Consider the following 21763-nt stretch of genomic DNA (forward strand, 5'->3'; position numbering starts at 1 on the left):
TCTTCATGGCTAACGCGCGGTGGGCGCTGAGCGGTCAAACGTCTGGCTTTTGCGTGAATTAACGATTTTGCTTAGCGTACGATTAGTGCCAGATGTGGCGCTAGGTAGCAACTGGTTTGGTTGGCGTTCTCAAAATAAGGGCGCGTTGTAGAAGTGCAGCTAGCGTCTCTAACCTCAAATAAGTTACCATCTCAGCAACACAAATATAAAAACCGATGCTGACAAATGACTGACTGACTCTGTTAAAACGATAACGCATGTCTCTCTGCGTAGGCCGCTAGTCTCTACGCGTAGGCCGGATTTCAGCACATGCTCATCTGAAACGACCCCGTCGCGGTCATTCGTAGACTTCTATAGTCGTAATGCATCCAGAGTGGCTTACCCTCGGGTTGAAGACCGTCAACTAGGCCGACTGGCTGGCGTGCTGGTGGGTTCGAACGCGAGTGGAGATTCGTACTCTTCATCGTCGAAACGAGCTCTGTCACGTGCTTGACAGCTCCAAAGAGCCCTCCGTTTCGTTTGTATACACATGGCCCCGATGGTCAACAGAAACGTGCAGTACGGTAGAACCGTGAAGCGCCTATGGCCGGCAAAACGCAGACAGCTGCGAAATAGCCGCTGACAAAACACTACAGCAGACGCGAAACGCGGCAATCTCCAAACGCGATAAACGCCTCCGAAACCATACGTGTAATTCGCGCTTGTTGCAACGAGGGACTTTTTTACTCCCGGTTGTTTAATTAACGAGGCATAGGCCCGAGAAATAAAAAGCACCCAGCAAACTGCGCAACAAAGTACAAAGCAGACAGCTTCGAAAGTCCCATGTGACGTCATGATACAAAGGCCGCCGGGAGATCTGTTGGGGTTTAGTACGGATAAAAAAAAAAAAGCTGAATAAAAACTGTAGAAGACTCCAATTGGCTTGGTAAATTAACTCTTGTGTTTTTCACGTGCGCAAACACATGACACGCCCGACAGTTCATAATGTTTTCAATTTTACCCGAGAATCCATTTAAACGATCTCGTTGAAATCGAGAGACTGTACTCAGTCTGGTCAAATTAAATCAAATCAATCAAGTTTGCTTTTCATTGTGCATGCTGGCTAGCCATTTGGGCTAAAACCTACAAAAATAGCTCGTCGTGTCCCAAAATACCTCCCAAGGCAATCGTAGAGTAAGTAGTACGCGCACGTTTACAATAATACAGATAATAACTATGGAGCGCGATGGGAGATGGAACTCGGAACATAATGAGAAAAGTATATAATCTACTAGGAGGTTAAAGTTGTTAAGCACTAAAAAACGCTCCCTAGCATTATCTTCAACTTTGGGCAATGCCGCCCTTGGGGCGTCGCAACCCTGTTTCGTCTACACCAACTGCACTGTAATCATTTTCTTAACATTGTTTCATAGCTCTTATGCGTAATTCTTAATACTTAGCCTGATATCTTCTCGAATCTGTAACTTGGTAATACCATGCTTGTAGCATTTCACGATACCTCGTTCTTGTGTCCTTAGTATATATTTGTACCCAGCTTTGTCTGCCTAAGATATTTTTTATTTCCTCATTAGTTGCGTGGTCTTTGTACCTAAATTGTTATTGTAACAGCATTGTAGTTCTGCACCTTTGTGATGAATAATTAGCTAATGCACATTAATTGAATATCGGTTTTCTTTATTAGCACTTATCAATGTATTATAATACTTCTTTAGAACGATTACATCCCCATGCGAGTCCATTTTGAGGGCTTTATTGGGTGTAGTGAATAAAAATAAATAAATAAATAAATAAATAAATAAATAAATAAATAAATAAATAAATAAATAAATAAATAAATAAATAAATAAATAAATAAATAAATAAATGTTTCTAACATTCTGAATTGTACTCTTCCATATTGTCATCTGGCGCATGACAAAGTTCACCATTGTTCATGAGTCTCCTATGTGCAGCTACAAACGCTTTTTCTTTTTCATAATAGCTGCCGCACTTACATACACTGGCTCACACGGCTGCCACCGACTATACATATTATTCAGATTTAAATTAGGGAACCCTCGTCTCAAAGAGCAGCCTATAAAAACTATATTGCCACGGTTTACACTACTGCCTCGACAAAACCTCTTTAAAAAAATTTCGCACCCGACTAGAAGCCCAGAAAGCTCGCGCGTCTCATAACTGCCATATTTTTTAACTTCATGCGATGATGTCTTTCATATGTGATTTCATACGACCATATGAAATTGTTGAATGTGAGGATTAATTACGTGGTATAAGGGGTTTTTTGTAGGGTCCATCATGGGCAAGCCTACATCTTTAGGTACCTCCTCGTCCACCCTGTTCTAGAAAATGCGATCTATATTTTCTCGCATTGCGGTCAGCACAGTACACGACCAAGAAGAAAGACGAAATGAGCTAACACCGACAGGATAACAACAACAACAACCACAACAACAACAACAACAAAGTACGTACATTTGTTGGCGTTCACGGCTGTCCAGTGCCCGCCCAGCGAGAACGTGACCGCCGCCTTGGCAACGCAACAACAGGAAAACAGTAGACAAATACCGAAGACCAATTTGTGTCGGATCGCAGCCATCGATGGTTGTCGCCGGCGGTGGCCCTGCAATTTAGAAAGATGTTCGTGTCTTCGTCTTTCTTTGGAACTTCGTCAGCCACGTGTCTGTAACTGGTTGCAAATTCGCGAATGTCATTTGGAGGAGCACTGGCACGACCTTTACGACTCTTCATTTGTTGCTCCGAATGAAGGTCCTCGAACTCGATAAGCAGAAAAAAAGTAGTGGTGAACCTCAGAGTTCCCTAAATAATTCACTATATTATATTTTCTACGAACCAGTTTCGGTGTCTTTTCTCAGGAGGTGGCTGTGTCGTGCCGTACTGCATCCACATGGCCACCTTCTACGTCATGACATCATTAAATTAAATAAAAAAATCGGGTGTTTGACAAGTCAAAATCCTTATCTGATTATGAGGCACGCCGTAGTGGGCGACTCCCGATTAATTTTGACCACTTAAGGTCCTTTAAAGAGCATCTAAATCTGAGTACGCAAGCGTTTTTGCATTTCGCCCCCAACGAAAGGCGGCTTCACCTCGATTTCAGCAGCGCAACGTCATAGCCACTAAGCTACCACGGCGGTTATCATGACGTCACCGCACTAACACCTCCTGGAAAACGAAAACGAAACTGGGCGCGTATTCACAAAATGTTCTTACGCTAGTAAAATGCGTAAGAACAAGAACAGTCCTCCGGCCCCGCTTTAATTCTTTCTCCTCAGGACCTGAATAAAGTTCGTACTCACTCACTCACAAGAACAGTCCAACATCGACAGAAACCATATCATTTGCAAAGACCACCGACCAATCAGAGAAAGTTCTTACGAACAAAAACCTTCGGGAATTCGCCTCCTGGTTCGTAGAAAAGCTATGAGAGTAAATTATTTAGGTGCTTCTGAGGTTTGCCAGTATTTGTTCTGCGATTTCAAAGTCGGGAACTTTCAATTTCAATTTGTTCTGCCTTAAATAACCATAAATGACAGTGAAGTACAAAGCAGGCAAGCGAAATAGAATCCTGGAGTGATAGAGAAAGAAATAGAGCTAATTAAAACAGTGCTTTTTTCAATTAGGAATAGGAATTTTTTTCAAGTTCCCAATTAGGAAAGAAATAATGTGCAAAAAAGTATTATCTCGTAGTTTTATCATTATCAGCCAGTTTTTATGTCCACTGCAGGACGAAGGCCTTTCCCTGCGATCAACAGTTACCCCTATCTTGGGCTAGCTGATACCAACTTGCGCCTGGTAGTTTCATGACACGTTCTAAACACATTGCATAGCATAACTAAACATGAAAAAAGACAGCATTATTTGCGAATGGTGGGCGGGTACTTTATTTTTTTCTCCAACTATATACAGGTTTTTCGAACAAAGACACTTCTGCTTCCTCGGTATTGCCCCTAAGCCTACTTAAGTTATAATATTACATTATTATTATTCAAAGTGAGCTTGTTCATTTTTACTATGTTCACGTTACATGTTCATGTTACTATCACTATGTTCATGTTACTATTCCAATCTAGGCAACGCTGACTACCTTATTGTACACTACTTTATTCATTTTGTTATTGATATAGATGTCATCTTTCATTATTGATTTATTTTCTTTTTTACAGCGAAGCTGTTAAGGGCTAGTTCCCCTAGGATCGCGTCCGCGTGTAGAAAAAAACTATCATCAGCATTTCGACTCCATGTGTGTGGCGGTTTCCCGCCAGTTGTGCCTTAGCACAGGTGTCGAAACGGATGACTAACATGACTGATATGTCATGACATCAATAACATCACATGCTCGTCATTTACGTCATGATTAACGATAATCAAATCACATGTGGCGCCTACCCGCATTGCATATGCGGGTATGAGCCAGGGTTATGCGGGTATGAGCCAGGTACAAGGAAGGAAGCAAAGAAAAAATCACATCATCTCACCCTACGGGCAACCATGGTGGGATGCGAAAGCATCGCGGGGGGTGCGCATCGAGTTTCCGTTTCGTTTCACTTGGCAACACAACCCAATGAAAGTTAGAGTGAGAGAATGTATTGAGAAGAGAGGAGACATTTGTACGGGGTTGTTGCGTCTTTATTTAGAGATCGTACATGATTCCCATGAACGGGAGGTCGCGGTGCGATGATCCGTTCTTCGACCGGGTTGAGCGCAGGGAGGTGCTCGGGTTTCGGCGGGTATCGGTAGCCGTTGCTCAAGCTCATCACCGGAACCTTTCCCGACGTAAGAGCACGCGGAGCACACCGCGAACTGCAGGAAGTCGCCGGTGTTGTTGCTGAACTGGCGTCGAAGCACGCCGACGGCTGCGTTACGCGACGTTTGTTCTGGACGCTCCCAACCTTGCTCAGGTTGTTGTCGAACCAAAGCCGATCGCACACGTTGCAGCTGTGCCCGAAGCTCCGATGGAGGAAGTCGCGCTTGAACCGCGCGTCAGCCCCGTCGAAGCCCGGGCGTTGTAATGGCCTCGAACGTGTTGCTGCTCTGGCCGCAAACTCGCGTTGCCTCGTCGCTTCGGGATCGGGAGCTGCCGCTCGACGTTGCCGTTGCGCTTCGTACTTTATGCAAGTTATGCAAGTTAAATGCAATGATTTGCTGCGCCGCACCTGTGGCGGAGAGGGGGAGAGGGGAGGAGGAGAGCGCACACCTGCGTAGGAGAGGAGAATGAGGGAGAGTTGCGCATGCGCAGTATGGGTGCGGACGCCGCAGAACGGACACTTCCCCGAGCATAAGATGCTCTCGCATCTAATAAAGAAAAAAAGAAAGAAGGAAGGAAAGAAAGAAATCACGTGTGGTTCATACCCGCGTTGGATATGTGGGTATGAGCCACCGAGAGCAGGAGCGGGAGAAATCTCACAGGATCCTTACGCTGCCGTGCAGTGTGCCGTAGCTATGAACGCTGTGGCTCATTCGCTAGTCTATGACGATGGGGCGGACTTGGCGCAGCAAACGCACTACTTGGCCATAGCGCCGGGTGAACACAAGACGCCGGTGTCCTTGCTCTTTGACGAACTTCCGAAGACGCTCAATATAATCAATAATGATAATATATAAATTCACTATAGCAATATTCACAACAGCAGGCCCACCATAGTCACAGCTTCGCTGGCTTCTATCTTCACAGTAGTAGAAGGGCTCTGAATTCTTTAAAACCTATTTATTTATTAACTAATTTATTTTAATTTTCAATCATATTACCACCCGATTCGGGGCCTATCCCCGACAGTGGGTTTGTGCCCTTAATTGAGGCTTCGTCATCATCATGATCATCATCACTGCGCACGCCGACTATACTGCCCACACCGGAGGTGCAGTATAGTCTACTCCTAAAGGAAACAACAGGTCAGGATTTCTGGATTGTTTACAGCTAAGTTCTGACAAGAAGTCCTCGGCAATCTCCTGAGACCCCTCGTACGTTATAATGCACACTGTTTTTAATCCATGTCAAAATAACTCGGAATTACGTAAAATATTTATCCTGGATATCGTCAGGTCCGTGTGTAACTGTACGGAAGTGGTTTAATCGTATTCACGCTGTCAGCTTCCGTGAAAAATTGGCACTAATTTCATCTAGACGGTAGCGTCGTCACGGACAAAGAAAAACAACTGCGAAGTGTGTCTTAAGCAGATAGTGATCAAGCGAAAATTCAGCGTGCAGAATCAACATGGCAGCCAACCACACGTTACATTCTCATCTGTGTGTTTAGCCAAAGATAAGTAATTGTTACCATAAGAAATAGGGGGAGGCCGTTACCTTGTCCACGTACACGGATGTGCTGCTGTTCTCACTTGAACTTGGTATTAAAAAAATTGTTTCTTCAAACTCGTGACATTCCAGTCAGCAATAAGAGCCGACTTGGACAGCGATTCCCAGGTAGCACAGAAGAGATACATTACGTTTTTTTCCACCGTTTATCCGAGACAGTGACGTGGAATAGAAGTTCCTGCTTTTAGAAAACGTCGCATATCTAGTCTAATGTCCACCTTGATTCCATTTTATAGACGGTCTAAATCTGGTTTTAAAAGCATCGCAATAGTCCCGTCTTTAAAAGAGATTTCCAAATATCTAAAGAATCTCATCAAAACCACTGTCAAAATTCGTTTTAAGAAATTTTCAAAATGTCGTGAATAATTCAATGTTTCACCCTTGTTTTGCAGCTAAGCTTTATTTTTTTTTTTCTACAGTCCCAACGAAATAAGATCAGCGCGAGACACGTGGCTCTGAAGCTAACGAGCAAGAGTATCGGGCCGTACCGCTCTTCACACTCGAGGGTAGTTCGCTCTACCAGTTGCGGTCTGACGGTTGGTTTACGTTCGAACCAGAGCTAAATAGATCATAATAATTAACTATGACCACACAGCCGCCGTTGCAGATAATTGCTGATTTCGGCAAATAACAAACATGAGAAAGAATCCAGCACTATCGCTATCTATGCATAGGCCTTCACAACAGCATCACATATCGCAATATTGCTGCCATGGTCGGTGGTCACTTCCCTTACCATTGCCACAGCACGCGCAATAGAAAGCTCTTGCACCGCCATAAGTAGATGCCCAAACAAATACTGATGATGTATGATTTTATGTTGAAATTCACAATACTTACAGTACACCAGTATAATAAATATTGTACTAGCGACAACACAGCCGTTCACGAACACAACCGAACGAAATTGTAAAACAAAGTAAAAGGCTGCAAAATAATCATAATAGCAGAAACTTATTGTAATACGGTGTGGAGAACTGCAACCAAATAAAAGAATGCCTCCAAGTTCTCACACACCTGAAAGGTTCAACAATAACAAAAACCTTTGATAGGTTTTCAATAGACCTTGTCAGGGCTACTGCATAACAGGTAGCAAAGTGTCACCAGTGGCAAAAGTGCAGGTTATCTAAAAACATAAGTTCTTCAGAAATGAATAACACCAATAGCTAAGAATGTGCAAGAAAGTTATATGATGAACTGCAGACTAAAACTAGTGGCACGACGGATACCTCAATACAAAAATCTTTCAGCAAACGCCATAGCTTTACTGCTTTATACAGTAATGTGAAAGGAAACATGATCGTTAGCAGCAATACCAAATATTTACCTGCATTGATACTAGCAGCACTTATTTCGTTGGGAATATGCGAACTTGTTGTCGCTTGTATGATAAAGATGACGACAACGCACACTGAGTGCTACTCAGTGCGAATATTGGAAACTTTTGAATAACGAATCGAATAGTCACTCATTCATAAATATGAACATTTTTCGAACACTTCTCGAATATTTCGAAACGTGAACTGTGCCCAGTTAAGCATATAATTAGAGCAAGAGTAGGGTAAAAATTTTACCCCCTCGGACATATTATAGATAAAAAACATTAGAACTTGCACAGTGAAGCAGGCTACGTCGCTTATAGGTAGCCATACGTTGTAGGCTATTCAGTGATCATTCGCGCTCTCTGAGGAGTCCTGTGCATGCGAAGAAACTACTTGTTTGCTTGTAATGCGCGATTTGTGTTTTTATTGAACAACGCTTCGCAGAGTACACTTTAATTATAAAAACTTGCTAGCTTTAAGAATACTTGCATGTGAACATCACTTTATAATAATTCTGACAACTATTCGATATTCGATTCAATTCGCTTCTGGCCCTATTCGATTCGCATTCGATTCGGTCTCAACAATAACTATTTACACCCCCTACTACTGTCAACTGAGTTCTATTTCAGTTTGGAAGCAGCACGCCTAAACATATTGTTAGCACCCCATCTGGAATATAGTTCTATACCTTCCAAAACAAAACTAAAATACATAGTCTCATAAATATATGGATGAAAAATGGACTTATAGACGAGCTAACATATGCCTGATATACTTAAACGCAAAGTAAAAGTATATGGGGACCACCTAGTTTTCTAAGGCAAGTTATTTGCCTCGCGTATGTGAACGAATTCGTCAAAAGCGCATTTATTACTTCACTATTAACTCGTAACTCCGAAACAATAAAGCAAGCTCAGAGCCAGTTAATAGCTAATTACTTTAAGAAGCTTCTCACGAAAGCTTTTGGTGCCTGTTTCCCCTCCTTATAGACTTGGAAACGATGTTTTCTGTCTCCTGCAGATGTGAGAAAGCGTCGGAGTAACTCGGCGCCTGTCAGCTACCGTACAGCAGCGTGCAAGTGTACGCCACTTAAAAAAGCTTGCTCGAAACTAAAATATCGACAGTATTAACAGCCTTCACGATTTATTTCTACTCCAAGCGGTCACGATGCAATGCCTGAATAGGCGCCTGGAATAAATACGAACCTCAACGCTGCGCAATCTGGGATGGCACTGGCAGGGCATGAATGCGACCGTTCGCGCCGCTTTTCGACAATTACTGTATGCTATAATCACGCGTAATTGCATCTCAGGTGACCACTTTCGAATTCAGATATCTGCTAACAATAACCAGCAACACCGAATTCACCGCGTGCCGCCCAAAGGGTTCACAGAAGGCGGATAATCGTCAGGTTATTCCACGTTCCTTAGTCCACTCGACGCAATCTACAATATGCCAGGCGGAATTCCGGTAGCTGGCCGCTCGGCCTCCTGCGCTGCAACTGTCTTGTCGGCTATCATACGGTATTGTCGGCTATCATATCATAAGCATGATTCCACCGCAAAATGAAAAAAAAAACAAAGTGATCCTAAAAAAAAACTGGTTTTTATAGGGTTTAGAGAAAACGAGGATACAAATAGTATGCTTTGAAAACTTTTTCCTAGCGATTTTAAGGATAATATATATTCTGACTAATCTGAGGCATCTTAAGGACGTCAAAAAGGGTCATAAATTTGTTTTATCCGATGTATCCGTGAAATCAACGTTTTTAAATCTTTGTGTGCTACCTGGGTTGCTACCTTTGTGTGCTACATTGAACTGTTATTGGGTCTCCGGATGTTATAGGATTATCCAAACGCGCTAAATCGAGCCCCCTTCATGACCTCGGTGATACGTTCAAGTTATTGTTGTTTGAATACTAATTAGGTCTTCCCTTTAAGAGTTAGTTGTACTCTATATGCACTGGTAGCCAAGCATTCTGTGTTTCATGCGCATCATTATAGGAGGACAGTCAAACGACTTTTTGCAAGGTTTTATGCGCATATGGAAAATGCCATTCAAAATGAATCAATTTTCTTTTACACTGCAAAGAGACAGTGGTCGTGCGACTATTCTTAATCTTCGTTAGAGACCACACATTCAAAAAAAAAAGGGAAAGCAAGGCGTTTACACATTTTGAAGCAAATTACGCATAGAACGCGCCCTGGTCAATATGCGCACCAACGTGGCTCTATAGGGGCGCGCACTGATGATAACCGCTGCCAATAGCTTAGTCTGACAGCGTGAGCCTACAGAACAAGACTGAATCGACTCCCTCCGTGTCCCCGGCATCCCACTCCACACAGAAAGATAGGCGAGTGAGAGTGTCTATCTATGACTTTAAAAAATGCGGAGCATGTTGATTTTAGGATATCTCGACACTGTAAATAGTGTCAACTGTTTCAACCGTCTGGAGATCATCGATTGCGCACTGGCATCATCTCACCTGTCGCTAGTCCGCCATGAATAAATCGGACCTTCTTTCGTTCTTGTAGCCTACTGTTCTCCGGTTGTCAAAGCGGCTTCCACTTGCGCCTGACAGCGACCTACGTAACAATCGCACTTTTGCCGCTATTACCGCAACAATCGCCACCGCGTCGCAGTCACAGCTGTTGAAAAACCTCTGAGTCATCATCGGGCAGTTTTTACCTGAACAAGAAAAGCGAATGAAATCCAATGCGCTCCGGACACGTAGGTATACGCTATAAGACGAGAACGCATTAACGATGACAGGTGCAGTAAAGAGTAGCTGAAGCACTTTAAAATGCTTACAGCGAGGCACTAGTTATTCGCCACCTGAATACGAACATACCCATTAAACAGGCCATTATTCACCGCACGTTGCTTTAATTTAGCAAGAGCGAGCGGCACCGGCGGCGGGGAACGCCGCGGAGTGAAAAACGGGCTCTGATTGGGAAGATGGTCGTAACGTAGGCGCCTGATTCGAATGCAACACTGAATGCCCTGTTCAGTCCAGAAGGTAACACATCTTGTCGTAAAACCGGGTTTTCTATTTCCTCTGGAGCTTGTCGCTGCTGTGTTACGTGCTCGAATCGGTTAACCAGAATGGCGTAGCCAGAACATCATTTCTTTTTACGAGGAGGAAAGGACGGGGGGGGGGGGGGGGGGTACTGGCTAGCCATGACTATGACGCTTGTAGTTTCGCAACCGCAGTCCAGTCAAGCACGTACGTTGCAACGCAGATCGGAGCACCACGCGAATTCGAACATTCGAAATGCCGATTGCCACATTTTTCTCGTTCCTCAAGTAAACTCTGTTATGTTATGTTCGACAAAAGCGGGACCTCAAATGTCTGCGCGGAGATGTAGCGGACATTTCCGTGCGCCGACCCACAGCTTACCACATGTCACATTCTGCGACGGCACTCCTGGAGTGCGCACAGTCAGTTATAATTGTTCTTCTTGCGAGAACTACACCAAACAATTATAGTTTTTACATACGTAGAATCATACCTCTTTCAAAATGAGCAAATCCTCACCGCCGCATTGTGGAAAGAAGCACGTCACTAGTTAAACCACTGCGTCTGTATTTCTTGGTCATTGCCGTTTGTCGCGACGGTCGCGACATGGCGGCTGGTCTGAGCAAGTCGTAACAATGAGACAGTTTTGGTTGCTCAATAAGGGTTTTCAATTTTGCCACATCTGCCAACAGCACTGTCTTACAAAAAGTATCGTTGCTGCCCCCCCCCCCCCCCCCCTCCGTTTGCCGTCATTCGAAGTAAAATGCGCACGGGCAAATGCTGCATTTTGTATTCATTCTTTTCAATAAATTCAACGTTTTGCATAGCATAGCCGTATTGCCGTTACCGTGGTATGTCTACACGTGCTCAATTATTCTATTCGCACCTGCTGATATGTATACAGCACGGATCGTGTCTTCTACGTCTGCCGAGCAGCTAGAGGTGGGCGAGTACACTTTAAGTTTTGTGGTGTCCCGACAATTGCGCTTACATAAAAAAAAAAGAACCCCTGCCCTACCGGGAACAGGGGTGCACGCGAAGCTTGTCCAACCGTAGGGGAGGGGTGGCTTAGTTCTTTTAGTGATTGAGACGTTCACGGGCCCGCTGCCGTTCCTTCCACGCAGCCTCCTTTTCGGCAGAACGAACGAAACGCGGCCTCCCCATCTGACTGCCGGGCTTGAGCTGACGGGAAACGGTGGGCGCGAGGAGATCGAACACGTGATCACACCCTTTCCCTCCTCCGGATGGAGGGGACACCGAGGGTTTAAGACGTTTACGGGCCCGCTGCAGTTCCTTCAACGAAGCCTGCTCTTTGGCAGAACGAACCAAACGCGGCCTCCCCGTGTGCCTGCCGGACCTTAACTGGCGGGAAACAGCGGGCGCGAGGCAAGCGAGCAGGCGATCACACCCTTTCCCTCCTTCGGAGGGAGGGGACGCCTGTGATTGGCTGGGGGTATGGCGTGATCGCGCGCTACAGATGCAGGCGCCGCGTCTACTTCTTCATGGATATAAAACCCCGTTTTAAAGGACGCGTATGATGAACCATTTTTTTTAAGCTGGGGCGCGATCTTGCACGCGTTCCAAAATGGAACGGAGGCGTTCCGTTCCATCCAGCCGCACACGATTGGTCAATTTGAACGTCGCGGTTAAAATTGACCAATCGTGTGCGGCTCGATGGAACGGAACGCCTCCGTTACATTTTGGAACGCGTACAAGATCGCGCGCCGGCACACTTCCACCGTGCTAGTTAAAACATGACTTCATGAGAAAGGATTATATGTACCGTGGAATACAAATTGTAGACTTTGCAACCAACCTGAGACAATAGAACATTGCTTTATTCTTTGTTGTGATGCATTTTATTTTTGGGACATTTTACAAAGAACTCTCAAAAAAGAATGTCCTCTCACACCTTACGGTATCCGGTTCCTTCCTTTCAAAAAGACAATCAGGAATGCACGACATGATTTGTTTATGTTATTAGGACTGTATTCATTATGGAGCAGCCGAATGATCGACAGACATGCCGAGCCACCACGCTTGACAAGGTCTGTCTATCGAGAAGAGGCTGCTCAAGTGCGGGGTGTGGTTGCAAGCTTTGATCCCGTTCTTCAATGGATTTCGTATCTGGACGCTTGTGTTTGTTTGCCCGATTTTTGAACTTTCATTGAAATGCCTAGCGCGTGTGAATTTGTTTTATTGCGATAGCAATTATATGGACACTTCAACCGGATTTCTGCCGTCGCCGTCGGCGTCGCCGTGAGGTTCCGTATAGATAAAATCTTCGCCGCGCGCCGTATGCCCCAGCGGGAGCGTGCGGGGACTCGCGCTATCACGGAGAGCGAACGCACTCAATCTCCCACGCGCAAGCAAGGAAGCGGAAAGCCAGCGCCGGAGGGAGCAGGGGGGGGGGGGGGGGGGCTTCTCTGCCAACAACCGCGCTCGTCGCTCGTCCGCACAGTCTCTTATCTCTCCCACGCGCAAGCAAGGAAGCGGTAAGCCAGCGCCGGAGGGAGCGGGGGGGGGGGGGGGGGGCGCACTTCTACGCTGCCAAGAACCGCGATCGTCGCTCGCTCGCACCGTCTCTTATCTCCACACGGCTCTGACCTTTATGCGCTCCGTTTCCGTTGAAGCGATAGACCGCACGTACGTTCGCCGCTGCGGCGTATCCGCTTGCTGCCAGAGTTTTGACGGTCGTTGTCTGCAGTCATTCAGTGTGATCTATTCATGTTTGTTTGTGCGCGCTCACACCACGCTTGTTCATTCAGTTAGTAATAGTCGGGCCACATTTTCCAACGCACGCTACACATGGAATGCTGCCCGGATCGCCAGTGCAGCGCTACAGATGTGTCCCTTCGCACGCGCTGCCCACGGGAAGCGCTTCTCATCAACACCACCGTTTCACATGCGCCTTCTCGTGATCATCGAGTGTCTCGTCATGTCGGTCTACTTACGCCGCAGCACACCTCCTTACTTAATCAGCTCATGTGCACTACAATTCATATTGCTACCAAAGCCGCTCACCTTACTTCGTATGACATTGCTGGGTTGCTATCGCATTCATTGCTTCGCCCTTAGGGCGAAACTGTGACATTTTTTCATGTGTGTATAAATGTAACGCAACTAATTTTCGCATATAACTATAAATATTTCCATGCAATAAAAAAAACCGACAGTGACTGAATCAGTTAGCGTGGTGGTCTCGGAACCAGGACGTCGATGGTTCGATTTCGCCGCCCGACGAGCAATTTTTATTTTCGCGCGGTTAGGGTTTTTCCGTACGCCAACACCAACAACACCGACGCCGACACGAGTGAGGCAATACAAGCTTTCGCTTAAAAACCTTGGTAATAGTGGAGTTAAAAGCAATACTTTGCATTTGTAGTACAACACACGTATTCGCCGAACTGGGCGTTGGTGTTGCGGGCCTCGAGGAAATTGTATGTGGTTAGAAGGGCGTTATCTGACTCTCATGCTGTGTTATTGATTGTTTGCTTAGAGTAGTGCGAGTGTTTTGTTTAGAGCGAAAGCTCTACTATGCCACGTCTCGCAAGGTCATTCATCGTGTCGCAATGACCTTGAGCCGCCGGAGCGCAAGTGTGGCAGGTGTGACGTCACGCCACGTGATCCGCTTCGGAGAGGCGCCGCAGCTGCACTCGCTCGGAGCCTCGCCGCTGCGGTACCACATGACTAGGCGGGGGTTTAACGGTTTCTTCGCCGGCGCTTGCTCGCCGAGTCTCGCTATGGATGGCGCGCCGGCTGGGCCGTCTGTGCGTGCGTTTCAGTGCAAGCGACAGGCTGAATCCAATCATTCAGTAGATATAGCTAGACGGCAGGCTGCGAAATCTCAAGCAAAGGCAAAGTTGGCTGCTGAAACACCGGAGCAAAGGGTGATCCGATTAGCACGTTATAGATAAGCTTACAAAGCGCAGAAGCGTGCATTAATGAAACACTGTATGCACAGTCTTTGCAAAGCCAAGCCCAACAGACCTTGCGCTCGTCCTAACTAGGTTTCCTAGAGTTAAACCTCAGCCAGTCTTTCTTATAGTTGTGCTAAACTGCGCCAGCACGTGAGCTCGCTCCCGTTTCTTCGTTTTATGTGCGGCTGTGCGTGTGTCGGAGCACACATTCACGATTTCTTGTCTTTGTCCTTCATGTCACAGTGAGGAACATCATAAGAACTTTCCAGTTTCAGGCAGACACACTCGTGGGGTATGGTCGTCAGTTCGCTAACATGAGTAGTGGTACAAAAATGTCTTCCACTTCTGCTTGCTGCTGTCGCAAAATTGTGGTTTATGCGGCATTGACATGTTTTTTGCATTGACACAAACGAAGTTCACGAATGCATTTGTTCAGACGGGAACATGTAAGATGGAGAAAGTGTAACAATGACAAAACATGTATGCCATTGAAAACTTTTGCACCTGCAGGCAACGTCTAATTTTATTCGTATTATCAAAAATACCGACATCTCTGTATCAATGGGAAGTAAACTAGGCCCTCACTGTAGCTTAACCAAGAGTTTAGCGTAAGTTCGTTCATCGTAAGTGCAGAGGGTAGCGTATTCTTCGTAGCATAAGCTGTCTGCCTTTTCCAATAAAGCGCGGTGTGCTTCATGCGCATTGTTCTCTTTCATCGGGCTTGCTATGCAATAGCTGCAGTTTTACCATATTGCGGCCTATTTCACAAATTTAGGAACATCGGCTTCAAGATTCTTTTCTATTTGGTTTAAACAGAGCGTTGCTTTGGATCAACCCAGGTCGTGGCACAAAATCGACGGCCAAACCACGGGATCACAAAGAGGTGCTAAGCATTGCGCATAGGGTCATAGAAGCAACTTGGACATTTTGCCATATTTTTTCTACCTCAAGCATTTTTTTTTTCGAGTGTCGAAATAAAGTGAAATGTGGCGTAATTAGAGGGACACTGCACGAAAACTTTAATGCTCCAGAACTTATTTTCTTTGTTTATTTTCTGCCCACAGCTGAAGCATCCTGCCATTCTCCAGCGTAAACTTCACCAATAATGAAACTACAGTAAAACCTCGATATAACGTAGTCTGTAAAATCGATAATTTGCTTCGTTATATCGAAATTTTGTTGTGTTGAAATTAGACCTTTTATGCAAATAAGGAGAGTGGCCGATCGATGTTTCTTACATGGAAAGGGGCCGTAAAATTTCGCGAATTATCGGTCAATCGGAAAAAGAAATAGGAATGAGAAAACAATTCATTTTGTTGAACTTGGGAGTCGGCGACGAATGATACGGTTTCATGCTACGTCGACGATATCTTCACATCGGCGGTACAAATTAAGCAAAGCCAGCCACGCTTTCGCGTATGCCCACTCCGCCCCCGCGGCTGATAGCGTCACCCGCACTGATATAGCGCTATCATGAAAAGCACTTGCAGCGATGAGCGAATGCTTCGTCTGCTTCGCGCTTCAACTGGTCTCCGAAACTCGAGCCTTGTCCCCGCCTCGTCATCGTCCGTAGCTCTGGTATGCATAGAGTCCGCTAGGGGCGCTGCGGTGCACAAGAGCGTTGACCTAGCAGGCTAGGTGACTATTTGTCGCCGCCCCGTTTCAAAGGGGATGCCAATAAACCATCATCATCAGCAGCGTTCGTTCCCGACGTGCGCTCTCTTTCTCTCTTCAGCCATGGATGATAACGGTCACTTCTGATAACGGCGCGCCCGCTATGGATGAAAAGGCGAGAGTGGCGGCTCAACTGCAAGCGGAGTCGAGGGCTCGCAAAGCTGCTGCAGCACGGTGATGCCGGCACGCGGACCCGGAGCTGAGGGCTCGCAAAGCTGCAGCAGTACGGCAACGCCGGCAAGCGGACCCGGAGCTGAGGGCTCGCGAAGCTCACGCTTGAACCGAGCATCGGCGCCACCAACCTAAGGGTAGAGAACGCTTCCGGCGTTTTGCCGCCGCTTCCCGCGCTCTCGCCACCTCTGGGTCCGCTTGCCGGCGTCGCCGTGCTGCTGCACTGATCACAAGGCAGTCTTAATGAAGGGAAAACGAAGTGCGCACCTCAATACCATATACGACCAATAAAACAACATTGTATATACTGCACACATGTGTTGTCATTCATTTCCATGTTCGAGTGGGCACTGTTCCTTCCTAAAGGTTCACGGTTACCCATATGATCCCCTGGTGCTTCGCCCAGTCATCATCATTCACTTCGTGGATATGCGGTGTTTTTTTGCCTTTGCTCGCGCGGGAAGGCGGTACTTGTGAAGCCACTATCTTTCTTGTCTCGCCCTCGCACGCTTTCACTCGCAGCTAAAGCACACAGTGCGCAGGGCTCGATAGGATCTTATATCGCACTTGGACTTTATACGGAATATGACGTTGCACCACTTCGGCGGAAGCTCTTGTAGCACGGCGGGCGGTGCATAATTTGAGAGGTGCGTTCGCAAGCAGCCGCTTGTAATTCAATCATTTGACCATCTGCGCCCGCGGAGGTTTCCATTTATTGTCTCGGTTTTTGTTTGCGGTAGCACCCAAATTTCGTTATATCGAAATCGCGTACAAACATACTTCGTTATATTGAAGTTTTATATACATGGTGTTATATGGACAAGAGGTTATGAAAAGTGAAATACTTCGTTATATCGAGAATTTCGTTATACTAAACTTTGTATATCGAGGTTTAATTGTATAGCCCCAAATTATTTTTTTTTCATTCAACACTGCCAGCAAACTGTTTTGTGCAATAAACCACTTACTTTCTACCTTAGAACTAATTTACCATATCAGTTTATGTCAGCAGCATTTCCACTGATGTAACCGTCACTTGTCAGTATTCCAGAATAAGTTGCTTGTTCATGCTTTCATTGCAATTAGTATGTAAGGCGCACATGCCAAGCTTGTTGTCCATTTTTCTTCGGGTAGATATTGTAGCGTCCTTAAATTTTAACGTTGCTGCCAATAAAAAGAAATAAACTTACGCGTTCTTGTGACACGTTAAAAATCATTGTAAATGCATGAACACAGTTTGCCGATCAGAGATATTGGTACTTATTGCTGCACTGTAGCCTAACACTAGACAACTACACTGTTCATTATTTTTTCTAGTCAGTCGCCTCGTTTATATATTAAGGCTGCTTCCTGTCTTTGCTCTAGAGCTACATTAACTTCTAATATACTTGAATAAGGGCTAACATACATTCATGTTGGCATCAGTTGTTACGTTGGTTTTAATGTGCAGCCGCCTTTTTCAGGGTGTTTTCAGTTTTTCTTGCTTCAGGCGTAATGTGTAACTAGTAAACTGTAAACTGGCACCTGGTAAAACAGAAAGACTGTGCAGCATGAGCCATAAAGGACACTTTTTGAGTAAACGGAATATTCAAATACTGATGAATAATAAATGTAGCAGGTTCATTTTTATCGAATTGAAGAGGATCGAGAATTTTCAAAAAACTGCTAAAATTGTTGTAAACATGACGGGATGTCATTGTGGCGCCTTGCAATGAAATTACAGATGCCAGCATTTTTTAAGACGATTGCTATAAATATGACGGCCTGTAATGAAATTAAAGTTGCTACTGTTTTATGTATGTCAAATATTCTATGCATTTTCTGTGTGTTTTCTATGTACTGCCCCCCTTACTCAATGCAATTGAGGCCTGTAAGGTATTTTTAATAAAGAAAGAAAATAAATAAATAAATATATAAATAAATAAAGACGTCTGTACTTTTTACGGGAGAGAGGCTCGAGGTTGAAATAGAAGAGAGGAAAGGCAGGGAGGTTACCTAGACGTACGTCCGGTTTGCTACCCTGCATTGGAAGAAGGGGGTATAGGGATGGAAAGAGAGATAAAGGAGATAGAGCACAGTTTCGCGCACATTCGAAGCTGTAAATTACTGTAAATGGGACAGCGTGTTATGGCGGTGCGGTGGAATGAAATTACAGACGTCTGCACATTTTACGAGAAATACTTGACAGCTGATGCAGCCGGAAGAAAGTCCAGTAAAAACAACGACGTATTTATTTTTTAAAGTGTGGAAATGTGCAGGACATTTGCACCTGCGCATTCTCACAGAGAATAAAATGGAAACCAAGAAGTTTTGCAAGTCTTGGCGAGCAGGCTCGCATTTGCTGTGTTGCAAATCGCGGTGCGAAACAGGAGCAATTACTCACGTGTTACCACGAAGTCAAACGACAGAAAACGCTTTCGATGAGAGAACAACCTGAAATATTCCTTGTGCGTAGTAGTAAACAAAATAGAATTGCACGCACAATGTGTACCTTTGCGTAGCATTTCATTGCAATCGATTCCAGACTGCTGCGCTTGACGTTGATTCCAACAAGTGCGTTGGTTCTGCCATATTATCGTTGTTTTGACGCGAAAGCATCAAATGGCGCATTGAGAGAAAAAGCCGGCGTCTCTAGCAGCGAGACGGCACCTAAATTCCCATTTACTGCGACGCCACGTCGCGCGTGCCTCGACGGAGCAGAGTGGGTGAAATGGCACACCTTCTGCCGCATTAACGCGCCAGTGTTTCGTGAGGGGAGAGGGCATCACCGCGACGCCACGTCACCGGCGCGCCTCGACGGAGCAGATACGGCGACGCGACGCCGCGGGGCGAGACGGGTTGTCGTCGGCAAGCGAGTCGCGTGACGGGCGCGTGCGGATGCCGCTGTTGCGCTTTCGGAAGCAGGCACGTGGTCCGTATCTCTATCTCACCCCCACTGGGCTTAGCTGCTGCACGCGCCGTCCGGCCGGCCTTGGTGGCCGCTGCTGCTTCTTCGGTCTCATCGCGCAGGACGTCGGTGGCATGCGGCGATTCCGGTTTACAGCCAACATGGTAACGTAGAAACTCTACAAAAAAAAACGCACCAATTGAATCGCAAAACTCGATAACACCCTGCAGCAAAACTCCAAAAACATTACTCGCAGCGCAAAACATGAAGCACCGCTCAGCGGCGTTCAATTGGACATTAATTATTTCGCATTCACAACTTGTAAGAAGTGCTTCACGTGTCCTCGGATTTTTTTCTTTGTTTCTTCCTGGACCACTCCTCCCTCAAACCCATGCAGGGAACCCGTATGTCATGCTGTGCGCGGTTACAAATTCGTGTCGAGTTCCATACACGGAAGACGACGGCGACATAGAAAGGTGGCACGAGTGCTTCCGAAGCTCGGCCAGTGAGCAGCCTCAACGGTAGAGAGGAGCATGCCCGTGGTGTTCGGAGGCAGATGGCGAGCGTGGCAGACGGGGCGGGACTGAGAAGATGGTGTCCAAGGCCGGAAATAGCAGCTAAATTCCTGGCCCAATGCCACTGCAGGCTCCCACCTGTGGCCGGAGGTCACATCAAGCTCCTTCCCGTAGCCCGCGGTCGACCGAGCGTCTCTAGCGCCGTGCCCGAGCTCCGGCTGACGAACGCCGAAAGGGCGTCCGGCCGTGGTGTCCCACTGTTCTCAGCGCTCACCCGCGACGTCGATCGTCGCGGCTTCCTCAATACTGTCCCCTCGTCCACCGTCATCGTCTGAACTTGTGCCAATCTCCCGGTCCTCTTCCCATTTGTACATGACATGGTGAAACTCTTTCCTTTCACAAACGTGCTGCCCCTGCCCAAGCTACGCTTTGTAGCCTCACTATAGATGTTTTGTACTTTGTCCTACATTTTGTAACGGCGAAAAAGCAACGTGGACAAAAGGAAGAAAAGCACATCTATCACCAGCATATTCTTGAACTTTGTTTTGATTGATAATTTTCAGTGTGTTCTTTAAAAACAGTGCTTGCTGTTCATGTACAAACGGCCTCATTTCTTCCAGGGAAATTTGCGTCATCGTTTTCTTAACTTCAGCACGAAGTCGCATGATTTGTTACACGTTACCTCGTTAACCTCCATGACTTTTTTTCTCTCTTTCTCTCTCAGATGAATTGCTCTAAACTATCCTGCGTAACTTAGATAACTCTAAGTAAACTTGCGCATATAACGTGATAGTCGTCATTGCTACTATTATGTTGCCGTTAGACTCCGGTGTTTCTTAAGAATAGAAACAGCCACATTTTTAATCGGCCGCAGCCTTGGATGAGATTAAAAAAAATAATAGATTGCACTTCGTAAAACCGTTTTTATTATGTATTTATAATTTTTTTAGCACGACAAAAGAAATCCGTATTGCGCAAACTGCGAGTGCATACTCGACTTGTTTCCACGGATTTCCTTTAGACATAAACTTCATTTCATTCGCGTGCAACACGAGAAAGAGCCTAGTACGCAGAAACTTCGCATAAGCAGATATACATAGTTCCAGATGGATACGAAATCCAGCGCGTGTGATCAAAAATACGCACAAAAATACGAAAGACGCCTACAAGAAGAAAAAAAAATGAAAGAAAAAAAAAACTAATTCTCACACCTCAGAAGCACAGATCTGCCCGTGGGAAAACTGCTGACGGCGAAATGCCAAAAAACAGGCTGGTTACGGCATATATAGAAGAATGGCAGATAGGAAAGACGGCCGGACGGAAAGGGAGGGGCCTGGGGGCGGGAGGGGGGGAGAGTGCTGCTAGGGCACATCGTGCAAAGAGCTGCGGAATTCGTCTGCGGGTTCTCGTACAGTCGCAGGCGCCTCAATTCACGGGGCGAAAGGCTTACGCGCTCGCAGACAGTGGGCACGCATAAGCCGCCTAGTCTCGTGCTAGGCGATGGCCGGAGAACAATTGTGCTCGCAAAAAAAAAAAAAGAAAGAAAGAAAGAAAAGAAAGAGAGCAGGCGAAGCCGCTGAGCCCAACAGGATAGCGCGCGGACCACCAAAGGATGGCCTATAGCATTATCACGTAGCGGAAGCGATGAAGGAGGGAAGCTTCAAGACACCTGCGGCCTCCCTTCCTGGCGCGCGCGGTAGGCACCACGTAATCAGAAAGGCAATCATGCGCACCACCGACGCCATCCGGTCAGGCCACGCGAGGAGTGCTGCGAGCTTGCTCGTCCGCGGAACGGACGTGTGTCCGCTACAGACTGTGTTCGCCCACCAATTGGGCCGCGGCCGTTTCACGAAGCTCTGTCGTTCTGGTTGCATACCACCACGCCGGACACACTACACGCGAACGTTTGGCTACA

At 46.1% G+C, this 21763-nt stretch overlaps 1 protein-coding gene across 1 annotated transcript in view; it reads right to left on the minus strand.

Moving 5' to 3' along the window:
* Positions 1-21763, minus strand: part of LOC119456768 (beta-mannosidase-like) — a 250915-nt gene that overhangs the window by 50978 nt on the left and 178174 nt on the right. Inside the window, exon 4 of the mRNA XM_037718591.2 lies at positions 2476-2623. Within this exon, the coding sequence (XP_037574519.1) occupies positions 2476-2623 (148 nt within the window). The remainder of the gene's footprint in view (positions 1-2475; positions 2624-21763) is intronic.

Source organism: Dermacentor silvarum, chromosome 6, assembly GCF_013339745.2.
Source record: "Dermacentor silvarum isolate Dsil-2018 chromosome 6, BIME_Dsil_1.4, whole genome shotgun sequence".
Classification (NCBI taxonomy): domain Eukaryota; kingdom Metazoa; phylum Arthropoda; class Arachnida; order Ixodida; family Ixodidae; genus Dermacentor; species Dermacentor silvarum.